Source organism: Pongo pygmaeus, chromosome 7, assembly GCF_028885625.2.
Source record: "Pongo pygmaeus isolate AG05252 chromosome 7, NHGRI_mPonPyg2-v2.0_pri, whole genome shotgun sequence".
Lineage (NCBI taxonomy): Eukaryota > Metazoa > Chordata > Mammalia > Primates > Hominidae > Pongo > Pongo pygmaeus.
In genome coordinates, this window is record NC_072380.2 from 112,547,576 (window position 1) to 112,560,072 (window position 12,497).

Sequence of the window (12,497 nt, forward strand, 5' to 3'; positions counted from 1 at the left end):
CAGTTATGAGATATGTGGCCTCAGGCCCAGTTGGTTAACCACTGTGAACTTCGACCTTCTCTTCTGTGAAATGTAGGCAGTAATAACCACCTAATAGGGTTGTTTTGAGGCTAAATACTAGCATGTGGTTAGCATTCAATAAATATTAGCTATTAATAAAAGCTCTAAGCAAGCTAGTAACATGGTAATGATTTAAAAAATTAATAGCAATCTGATAGCCAGGGTAAGAGTGATAGGAGAAGGAAAAATCTGAAAGTAGACAGAGCAAAGGAATAGGAAGTAATCTAATACAACTGATGCTCAGGAGGTTGAATTTTATGCTTTAGACAAAGAAAAACTGGAGTTGGCAGAAGGAATATTGGAGGCAATGATATCAGTTAGGATTACTACCAAAGTCCAGACCCAGGGTGGGGGCCTGAAATGAGACAGTAGTTGTGTGGATAGAGAAAAAGATCTGGCTACGAAAGGAGCTTGGTAAATGATTGCAGGCAGGGGATGAAGAAAAGGGAAGAAAGAATTTGATATGAGTGACTGAATGGCCAGTGGCACCACAAAGCAAAATAAGAAGTGGAGGAAAGACAGCATGGTGTGGAGGGGCCTGGGGAGAAAAGTTCAGTTTAGACTGTTGACACGGACATTCAGATGATGAAGGGTCCCAATAACCCGCTGGCTATACAGAGCTGGCATTAAAAGTGGTGTCTGGCCTGGAGGTGTGGAGATGTGGAAGTCCCACGAAACAGGGGTACTGAAGCTATAGGAGGAGAAGAGGAGCTCACCCAGAGAAAGCCCAGAGAACAGAATCCTGAAGGTCAATACTTTCATGAGAAAAGAAAAAGAGAAGCCAGAAAGGGGGAATAATAATGAAAGATAAGAGAACTCGGAGACAGTGAAATCAAGCCAAGAGAAAGGGAATGCCTAAAGTCTTCAAGCTATCATGAGTTCAAGGATGGGGCCAACACCTAAAATAGTAAGTGGCGTGTTGTTGAGTAGTCTTCAGCAGTATGGGAAAAGATTTGCTGGCTTCAGAAATGCTCACCTCCTGCTGGAACTAAGAGTAAGTTCGGGAAGGCCTGGAGTAGCTTAAGGAAATTTCCCATGAAAAGCAGAGCTTGGCCTGGAACAGTGGCTCGGGCCTGTAATCCCAGCACTTTGGGAGGCTGAGGTGGGTGGATCGCTTGAGCCCAGGAATTCGAGACTGGCTTGGGCAACATGGTGAAACTCTGTCTCTACAAAAAATATAAAAATTAACCAGGCGTGCTGGCACGTGCCTATAGGGCCAGTGACTCAGATGGCTGGGACAGGAAGATCACCTGAGCCCAGGGAAGTCAGGGCTGCAGTGAGTTGTGATGGGGCCACTATACTCCAGCCTGGGTGACAGAGAGAGACCCTGTCTCAAAATATGTGTGTGTGTATGCGTGTGTGTGTGTGTGTGTGCGTATATGTATATGTGTGTATATATATATATATACATATTTTTTTTTTTTTTCTTAAAGCAGAGCTCTGCCAACATGGCCAGAAGATGGGAGGAATTTCTGACTTGTTCTGTGTTACCTCTACCTTCAGTGGCTCTGTGTGTGTATGTGTGTATGTGTAGGTGTGTGCGTGTCTGTCTGTCTCTCCCAGCAATGGACCAGAGCTCTGGAAAGGTGAATGTGAAAGCCACCAGCACACACAGCCTTAGCCCTTTCTTCTCTCTTAGACCCTGCTAGACTATGAACTTCTTGAGACTTAACCTCAGCATCTAGGACCACACTATGACTATACAATCACTCATGTTTGTTGATTGAAAGCCAAAAGCAAATAAGATAATTAGCCAACAAGAGAAGTAAGTGCTGGAAGACATAAATAAATAATAGAAGTGGTTAGAGCTCTTGGAATCAGACTCAGACCTTGGTAGGAATTAGGCTCTGACACCTCCTATTTGTCTGTGTAACCTCAGACAAGTTCCTGAAACACTGTCTACAATGGGAATTACAATGGAATCCACCCTAAATGTAGCACTCACCTAAATGACAATGTATAGGATATATTTAGCAAGTACTTTTATTACTTAACCTCTCTAGAAGTCTGAAATGGGAGTATTTAGTACATTTGTAAAGGAATGATAAATTGACCACTCTTTATCCATCAACGCCATTTACTTATGTTTACTGCAACCAGGAACTGCACAGCCACATCACAATACAGCCATGGAGATAAAACTTTCCTCTCATGGAGTCATTAAAGAGTTGAGAAATTAAATGAGGTCATTTATGTGAAAGAACTTTAATGATGAACAGCATCCACCATACAAATTAATTGGCCCCTTCTTAAAATTATGTGCCAGATAGAGACTTTAAAAAGATCTTCTACACAGTTATTACAATTGTTACTAAACCAAAACTCTGGCAAAAAGGAGGAAGGAAAACACACAGCTTTAAAGCTTCTATGATCTAATATTTGCTATTTTTTTAAAAGCCAAAGAAAAAAATAGCCCCTTGAAATCATACTTACAAATTCTTCTTCTGTAATAGTTGGTGGCTCTGAAACAAGACAAAATATTACATTATCTCCCTCAAATCTGATTTCCTTTGAGTAAATGAAATCATGGGAGACAGCACCTAGCCCTACGTTATACACAGGCAAGCGTAGTACATTTCTGGCCCTCTGTTCATTCTCTGTACGTGGCTTGCATTTTAAGTTGGAATTCAAGGTGGAAGTGGGAAGGAAAGGCCTCTGGAATCCTACCTGGTCACTAATTCACTGTGACCCAGGAGTTACCCTTCTTCATAGACGGAACCCTCTATTATTCTACGTACAATATGCAGAATTAAGCGAGATAACGCGGTGCCAGCATAAACCGGCGAGGATGTGAAATTCGTCATAAAATCCAACAGGAGGGCAGTGAAGCCCTTTTTCCTCATGTCTGGGAGCGGGGATACCGCTAGGAGGGCAGGAGGTAAAGTCCAGAGGCTGGCGCGTGGTGCAGCCCCGACGCCGCGGGCTGATCCTCTGTCCCTATGGGGCCGCCACTTACCCGCGGTGAGCCTCTTCTCGGGCATGCCGTCGCCGCTACCCGCGCCTGGAGCCCGCGCGGGCCGTCAGGGCCCTAGCGCGCGGGTCCAGCGCGGGTCAGGGCCTGAGCAACGCGGCAGCGGCGCGCGGACTCCGGAGCTACGCTGGCTAGCGTGGCCGGCGCCGCGCCGGGGTTGCTATGGAGCTTAGACAATGCGGCCGCCCCGGGAGGCCGAGGCCGGCCACTCAGGTGCCTTTCGGGGTTCCCAAGCTGCGACGGGAACACCCCCGCCGCCCCCTGCTCTCCCTTCCTCCTCCTTCTGGGCAGGGGCCAGCGCGGCGAAGGCTGGGGGCGGACGCGCGTGCGGACCCTCGGCGCGGTCACCCGGAAGGGGCGCCCTGGAGACGCCTGTGGCCCTCGAGACTCGACTGGCAGCGAATTCGTTACTGTGGTGACTGCGGCTCAGGCCGGTTCTTCTTCCACTACAGCCCGCCAGCAACGGCCAGCGAAACGCGGTGCTGCACGGGAGGGAGAGGCCGCGGGCACGCGGGGCGCCAGGCGGCCGGGACGGCTGGTTCCGGGAAGCGGAGGAAGCAGGGAAGTCAGGCCTCCAGTTTTCCTCATTCCTCAGGAGGCCCGCAACACACAGCTCTTGACGTCCATCACAGTTGTATGAAATGCTTGTGTAAAAAGTTAAATAATTCGCGGCCTATAGGAACCGCAAACTTCCCCAACACGTGTGTGCCAATCAGGACTGCTGCATTTTCAAGATAGCTAGGCTTAAAAATTACCGAGGAGGCCTCATGTTCACCTAACGTGGTACCTTCGTCTGTTAGGTTACTCAAGACTCAAGCCAGAAACCTAGAAGCTTTTACCTAAAACATACTGCCCGCCCCCCAAACCCTCTTATTCAGTCAAGCACTAGGTCCTCTTTATTCTGCCTTAGTGTTTCTGAACTCTGGAGTCTCCTTTGCACTCCTGCTGGTAATAACATCCTTAGTACAGGCTCCATCTGAACTGTTGTAAAAACTTCCTAACTGGTTTTTCAGTGGTTGCTTCCAGTGGAGTTCAGCTTAAGCCCATTCTCCATGATGAATGCAAAATCATCCATCTGAACGCAAATCTGACCTGCTTAAAACCTTTGGTGGCTTTACATTTGCCTCCTACATTGTGGGAATACTCCAAGGCTGGCAGGGGCCCCACAGGTATATGAATGCTTAAGAAAAGAAGGAATAAGACAATGAGTGCTTGTATTGCAAGGAAACGTAACTCCCATCTAGTTATATTCATTGCCTTTGCCCTATTACATAGGAAAAGACAAAAATAAACCACTATCTTGGCCAGACAAAATTAGACGACCAAATGAAGTGACGGGATACTGGCAGAAGATAATGGAGAGGTGGGGGTAGGGGGACAAATCACAAAGGGCTTTGTGGGCCCTTGGTAAGGACTCCAGGTTTCATTCTGAGTGAAATGCGAACCATAGCAGAGTTTGAACAGAGAAATGACATGACTTCTATTTGAAAGAATCACTCTGGGTACTATCTAGAGAATATATTAATATTAACATGACTGGAAGCGGGCAAGAGCTAATGGTAGCTCAGACCGGGTGGTTCAGAACAAGCAGTACAGGTTTCAGATAGATTCTGCAGACATTTTAACAATAGAGCCAAGAGGATTTCCTGACAAGTTGGACATGGGGGTAAAACAAAGTAGTTGAGAATGACTCCAGATTTGGTCTGAACAGCCAGAAAAGTTTAGTTGCCATCAACAAAGGTGGGGAAAGCTGTGAGTGGACCACATTGAGAGGGAGAGTTTAAGAAGTCTATTAGCCAAAACCAAGTTGAAAAACATGCTTCAGGATATCATCCAGGAGAACATCACCAACCTAGCAAGACAGGCCAACATTCAAATTCAGGAAATGCAGAGAACCCCAGGAAGGTACTCCATAAAAAGATCAACCCCAAGACACAAAATCATCAGATGCTCCAAGGTCAAAATGTTAGAAAAAATGTTCAGGGCAGCCAGAGAGAAAGGCCAGGTCACCTACAAAGGGAAGCCCCTCAGACTATCAGCGGACATCTCAGTGGAAACTTTACAAGTCAGAAGAAATTGGGGGCCAATATTCAGCATTCTCAACGAATTTCCAACCAAGAATTTCATATCCAGCCAAAGTAAGCTTCATAAGTTAAAAAGTAATAAAATCCTCTTCAGACAAGCAAATGCTGAGGGAATTTGTCACCACCAAACCTGCCTTGCAAGAGCTGAAGGAAGCACTAAATATGGAAAGGAAAAACCATTAGTAGCCAGTAAAAAAACAAACAAAAAACACTGAATGAAGCACACAGACCAGTGACACTATGAAGCAACCACATAAACAAGTCCGCAAAATAACCAGCTACCTTTATGAAGACAGGATCAAATCCACATATAACAATAGTAACCTTAAATGTAAATGGCTAAATGCCCGAATTAAAAGACACAGAATGGCAAGCTGGATAAAGAACCAAGACCCAGATTGCTGGCAAGATGGCCGAATAGGAACAGCTCTGGTCTGTGCTCCCAGCGAGATCGACACAGAAGGAGGGTGATTTCTGCATTTCCAACTGAGGTACCCAGTTCATCTCATTGGGACTGGTTGGACAGTGGGTGCAGCCCACAGAGGGCAAGCCAAAGCAGGGTGGGTTGTCACCTCACCCGGGAAGTGCAAGGGGTCAGGGAATTTTCTCCCCCAACCAAGGGAAGCCGTGAGGGACTGAGCCTGAGGAACTATGGCACAGATACTGCGCTTGTCCCACGGTGTTCGTGACCCGCAAACCAGGAGATTCTCTCCAGTGCCTACCCCACCAGGGCCCTGGGTTTCAAGCACAAAACTGGACAGCCATTTGGGCAGACACCAAACTAGCTGCAGGAGTTCTTTTTTTCCATACCCCAATGGCACCTGGAACGCCAGTGAGACAGAACCGTTCACTGCCCTGGAAAGGGGTGCTGAAGCCAGGGAGCCAAGTGGTCTGGCTTGGGGGTCCCACCCCCACAGATCCCAGCAAACTAAGATCCACTGGCTTGAAATTCTCACTGCCAGCACAGCAGCAGTCTGAGATAGACCTGGGACACTAAAGCCTGGTAGGGGGAGGGGCATCCACCATTGCTGAGGCTTGAGTAGGTGGTTTTACGCTCCCAGTGTAAACAAAGCTACTGGGAAGTTCAAACTGGGTGGATCCCACTGCAGCTCAGAAAGGCTGCTGTGGCCAGACTGCCAGATTTCCCTTCTCTGGGCAGGGCATCTCTGAAAAGCAGCAGCCCCAGTCAGGGACTTACAGATAAAACCCCCATCTCCCTGGGACAGAGCACCTGGGGAAAGGGATGGCTGTGGGCACGGCTTCAGCAGACTTAAATGTCCCTGCCTGACAGCTCTGAAGAGAGCAACAGACCTCCCAGCACAGCGTTCCAGCTCAGCTAAGGGTCAGACTGCCTCTTCAAGTGTATCCTGACTGGGAGACATGTCCCAGTAGGGGCCGACAGACACCTCATACAGGAGAGCTCTGGCTGGCATATGGCAGGTGCCCCTCTGGGACGAAGCTTCCAGAGGAAAGGTCAGGCAGCAATCTTTGCTGTTCTGCAGCCTCCGCTGGTGATACCCAGGCAAACAGGGTCAGGAGTGGACCTCTAGCAAACCAGCAGTCTTGCAGTAGAGGGGCCTGTCAGAAGGAAAACTGACAGAAAGAAATAGCACATCCACTCAAAGACCCCATATGAAGGTCACCAACATCAAAGACCAAAGGTAGATAAATCCACAAAGATGGGGAGAAACCAGCACAAAAAGGCTGAAAATTCCAAAAACCAGAACGTCTCTTCTCCTATAAAAGATCACAACTCCTTGCCAGGAAGGGAACAAAACTGGATGGAGAATGAGTTTGACAAATTGACAGAAGTAGGCTTCAGAAGGTGGGTAATAACAAACTCCTCTGAGCTAAAGGAGCATGTTCTAACCCAATGCAAGGAAGCTAAGAACCTTACAAAAAGGTTAGACGAATTGCTAACTAGAATAACGAGTGTAGAGAAGAACATAAATGACCTGATGTAGCTGAAAAACACAGCATGAGAACTTCATGAAGCATACACAAGTTTCAATAGCTGAATTGATCAAGCGGAAGAAACGATATCAGTGATTGAAGATAAACTTAATGAAATAAAGAGAGAAAACAAGATTAGAGAAAAAAGAATAAAAAGGAATGAACAAAGCCTCCAAGAAATATATGTGAAAAGACCAAATCCACGTTTGATTGGTGTACCTGACAGTGACGAGGAGAATTGAACCAAGTTCAATTCTCAAACCAAGATCAGGATATTATCCAAGAGAACTTCCCCAACCTAGCAAGACAGGCCAACATTCAAATTCAGGAAATACAGAGAACACCACAAAGATACTCCTCGAGAAGAGCAACCCTAAGACACATAATCATCAGATCGCCAAGATTGAAATAAAGGAAAAAATGTTAAGGTCAGAGAGAGAAAGGTGGGGTTACATACAAAGGGAAGCCCATTAGACTAACAGCAGAGCTCTCTGCAGAAACTCTACAAGCCAGAAGAGAGTAGGGGCAATATTCAACATGCTTAAAGAAAAGAATTTTCAACCCACAATTTCATATCCAGCCAAACTAAGCTTCTTAGGGAAGGATAAATAAAATCCTTTACAGACAAGCAAATGCTGAGAGATTTTGTCACCACCAGGCCTGCCTTACAAGAGAAGGAAGCACTGAACATGGAAAGGAACAACCAGTACCAGCCACCGCAAAAACATGCCAAATTGTAAAGAACATTGACACTTTGAAGAAACTGCATCAACTAATGGCCAAAACAACCAGCTAACATCATGACAGGATCAAATTCACACATAATAATATTAACCTTAAATGTAAATGGGCTAAATGTCCCAGTTAAAAGACACAGACTGGCAAATTGGGTAGAGCCAAGACCCATCAGTGTGCTGTATTCAGGAGACCCATCTCACATGCAAAGACACATATAGGCTCAAAATAAAGGGATGGAGGAATATTTACCAAGCAAATGGAAAGCAAAAAAAAGGAGGGGTTGCAATCCTAGTCTCTGATAAAACAGACTTTAAACCAACAAAGATCAAAAGAGACAAAGAAGGGCATTACATAATGGTAAAAGGATCAATGCAGCAAGAGGAGCTAACTATCCTAAATATATATGCACCCAATACAGGAGCATCCAGATTCAGAAAGCAAGTTCTTAGAGACCCACAAAGAGACTTAGACTCCCACACAATAATAGTGGGAGACTTTAACATGACATATCAATGTGACAGAAAGTTAACACGGATATTCAGGACTTCAACTCAGCTCTGGACCAAGCGGACCTAATAGACATCTACAGCACTCTCCACCCAAAATCAACAGAATATACATTCTTCTCCGCATCTCGTTGCACTTATTCTAAAATTGACCACATAATTGGAAGTAAAACACTCCTGAGCAAATGTAGAGAACAGAAATCATAACAAACAGTCTCTCAGATCACAGTGCAATCAAACTAGAACTTAGGATTTAAAAACTCACTCAAAACCACACAACTACATGGAAACTGAACAACCTGCTCCTAAATGACTACTAGGTAAATAACAAAATGAAGGCAGAAATAAAGATGTTCTTTGAAACCAATGAGAATGAAGACACAACGTACCAGAATCTCTGGGACACATTTAAAGCAGTATGTAGAGGGAAACTTATAGCACTAAATGTCCACAAGAGAAAACAGGAAAGATCTAAAATTGACACCCTAAAATCAAAATGAAGAGAACTAGAGAAGCAACAGCAAACAAATTCAAAATCTAGCAGAAGACAAGAAATAACTAAGATCAGAGCAGAACCGAAGGAGATAGAGACACGAAAAACCCTTCAAAAAATCAGTGAATCCAGGAGCTGGCTTTTTGAAAAGATCGACAAAGTAGATAGATGACTAGCCAGACTAATAAAGAAGAAAAGAGAGAAGAATCAAATAGATGCAATAAAAAATGATAAAGGGAATATCACCACTGATCCCACAGAAATACAAACTACCATTAGAGAATACTATAAACACCTCTACGCAAATAAACTAGAAAATCTAGAAGAAAATAAATTTGTGGACACATACACTCTCCCAAGTCCAAACCAGGAATAAGTCAAATCCCTGAATAGACCAATAACAACTTCTGAAATTGAGGCAGTAATTAATAGCCTACAAACCAAAAAAAGTCCAGGCCCAGACAGATTCACAGCTGAATTCTGCCAGAGGTACAAAGAGGAGCTGGTACCATTCCTTCTGAAACTGTTCCAAACAATAGAAAAAGAGCAAATCCTCCCTAACCCATTTTATGAGGCCAGCATCATCCTGATACCACAACCTGGCAGAGACATAACAAAAAAAGAAAATTTCAGGCAATATCCCTGATGAACATCGATGCAAAAATCCTCAATAAAATACTGCCAAACCAAATCCAGCAGCACATCAAAAAGCTTATCCACCACGATCAAGTCAGCTTCATACCTGGGATGCAAGGCTGGTTCAACATATGCAAATCAATAAATGTAACCCATCACATAAACAGAAACAATCACAAAAACCACATGATTATCCCAATAGATGCAGAAAAGGCATTCAACAAAATTCAACACCACTTCATGCTAAAAACTCTCAATAAATTGGGTATCAATGGAACATATCTCAAAATAATAAGAGCTATTTATGACAAACCCACAGCCAATATCATACTGAATGGGCAAAAACTGGAAGCATTCCCTTTGAAAACCAGCAAAAGACAAGGATGCCCTCTCTCACCACTCCTATTCAACATAGTGTTGGAAGTTCTGGCCAGGGCCATCAGGCAAGAGAAAGAAATAAAGGGTATTCAAATAGGAAGAGAGGAAGTCAAATTGTCTCTATTTGCAGATGACAGGATTGTATATTTAGAAAACCCCATAGTTGCAAAGCAAAATCTCCTTAAGCTGATAACCAACTTCAGCAAAGTCTCAGAATACAATATCAATGTGCAAAAATCACAAGCATTCCTATACACCAATAACAGACAAACAGAGAGCCAAATCATGAGTGAACTCCTATTCACAATTGCTGCTAAGAGAATAAAATGCCAAGGAACATAACTTACAAGGGATGTGAAGAACCTCTTCAAGGAGAATTACAAACCACTGCTCAAGGAAGTAAGTGAGGACCCAAACAAATGGAAAAACATTCTATGCTCATGGATAGGAAGAATCAATATCGTGAAAATGGCCATACTGCCCAAAGTAATGTATAGATTCAATGCTATACCCATCAAGCTACCACTGACTTTCTTCACAGAATTGGAAAAAACTACTTTAAAGTTCATGTGGAACCAAAAAAGGGTCCGCATAGCCAAGACAATCTTGGGCAAGAAGAACAAAGCTGGAGGTATCACACTACTTGACTTCACACTATACTACAAGGCTACAGTAACCGAAACAGCATGGTACTGGTACCAAAACAGATACATAGACCAATGGAACAGAACAGAGGCCTCAGAAATAGCATCACACATCTACAACCAACTGATCTTTGACAAATCTGACACAAACAAGGAATGGGGAAAAGAATTCCCTATTTAATAAATGTTGTTGGGAAAACTGGCTAGCCATATGCAGAAAACTGAAACTGGACCCCTTCCTTGTACCTTATACAAAAATCAACTCAAGATGGATCAAAGACTTAAACGTAAGACCTAGGACAATAAAAATCCTAAAAGAAAACCTGGGCAATACCATTCAGGACATAGGCATGGGCAAAGACTTCATGTCTAAAACACCAAAAGCAATGGCAACAAAAGCCAAAACAGACAAATGGGATCTAATTAAACTAAAGAACTTCTGCACAGCAAAAGAAACTATCATCAGAGTGGAGAAATAGGAACGCTTTTACACTGTTGGTGGGAGTATAAATTAGTTCAACCATTGTGGAAGACAGTGTGGCAATTCCTCAAGGATCTAGAACTAGAAATACCATTTGACCCAGTGATCCCATTACGGGGTATATACCCAAAGGATTATAAATCATTTTACTATAAAGACACATGCACACATTTTTATTGCAGCACTGTTCACAATAGCAAAGACTTGGAACCAACCCAAATGTCCATCAGTATAGACTGGATAAAGAAAATGTGGCACATATACACCATGGAATACTATGCAGCCATAAAAAGTGATGAGTTCATGTCCTTTGCAGGGACATTGATGAAGTTGGAAACCATCATTCTCAGCAAACTATCACAAGAACAGAAAAACCAAACACCACATGTTCTCACTCATAAGTGGGAGTTGAACAATGAGAACACATGGACATAGGGAGGGGAACATCACACACCAGGGCCTGTCAGCAGATGGGGGTGCTAGAGGAGGGATAACATTAGGAGAAATACCTAATGTAGGTGACAGGTTGATGGGTGCAGCAAACCACCATGGCACATGTATATCTATGTAACAAAACTGCACGTCCTGCACACGTACCCCAGAATTTAAAGTAAAAAAAAAAAAAAGAAAAAAAAGAAAAGAAAAAGATATTTTTAGAATAATAATAAAAAATTAAAAAAGAGATCACACACACAAACAAAAACGAATGAAGACCCATCAATATGATGTCTTCAAGAGACCCATCTCACATGCAAAGACACACGTAGGCTCAAATAAAGGGGTGGAGTAAAATTTACCAAACAAATGGAAAACAGAAAATAGCAGGGGTTGCAATTCTAGTTTCTTATACAAAGGACTTTAAACAAAGATAAAAAAAAAAAGACAAAGAAGGGCATTACATAATGGTAAAGGGTTCAATTAAACAAGAGCTAACTATCTGTGATGGTTACTACTGAGTGTCAACTTGATTGAAGGATACAAAGTATTGATCCTGGGTGTGTCTGTGAGGGTGTTGCCAGAAGAAATTAACGATTTGAGTCACTGGGCTGGGGAAGGCAGATCCACCCTTAATCTGGTGGGCACAATCTTATTAGCTGCCAGAGAAAATAAAGCAGGCAGAAAAATGTGAAAAGGAGAGACTGGCCTAGCCTCCCAGCCTACCTCTTTCTCCCATGCTGGATGCTACCTGCCCTCGAACATCAGACTCCAAGTTCTTCAGTTTTGGGGCTCGGACTGGCTCTCCTTGCTCCTCAGCTTGCAGACAGCCTATTGTGGGACCTTGAGATTGTGTAAGTTAATAATTAATAAACTCCCCTTTACATACATATATATGTGTGTGTATATATATATATCCTAATAAGCTCTCCATTATATATATCCCTTTATGTATATATATGTTTATGATATATATCCCTTTATATATATATGTTTATAATATATATCCCTTTATATATATATAAAAGGGAGCTTATTAGGAGGTATAGGGATCCCTATACACCATAGGGATATATATATATACCCCTATATAAAGATACATACATATATGGGTATAT

General features: G+C 43.3%; 1 protein-coding gene across 30 annotated transcripts in view; it reads right to left on the bottom strand.

The window, feature by feature from the left end:
• The window catches only part of RGS22 (regulator of G protein signaling 22), a 160,982-nt gene extending 149,184 nt beyond the window's left edge, over positions 1–11,798 (bottom strand). For 23 of the 30 annotated variants that reach the window (XR_008504061.2, XR_010127331.1, XM_063669418.1 and 20 more), the window contains exons 1-2: positions 3,017–11,798; positions 2,494–2,522 (exon numbers count right to left, since the gene is read on the bottom strand). Coding sequence is in view for 21 of the 30 variants with exons in the window: in XM_063669418.1 (XP_063525488.1) it covers positions 2,494–2,522; positions 3,017–3,041 (54 nt within the window). In the remaining 9 variants the exon portion in view is untranslated. Of the gene's footprint in view, positions 1–2,493; positions 2,524–3,016 lie in introns of those variants that run through there. The other 7 variants (XM_054497635.2, XM_054497630.2, XM_054497632.2 and 4 more) reach the window with 3 other exon arrangements.
• Positions 11,799–12,497: the final 699 nt, after the last annotated feature.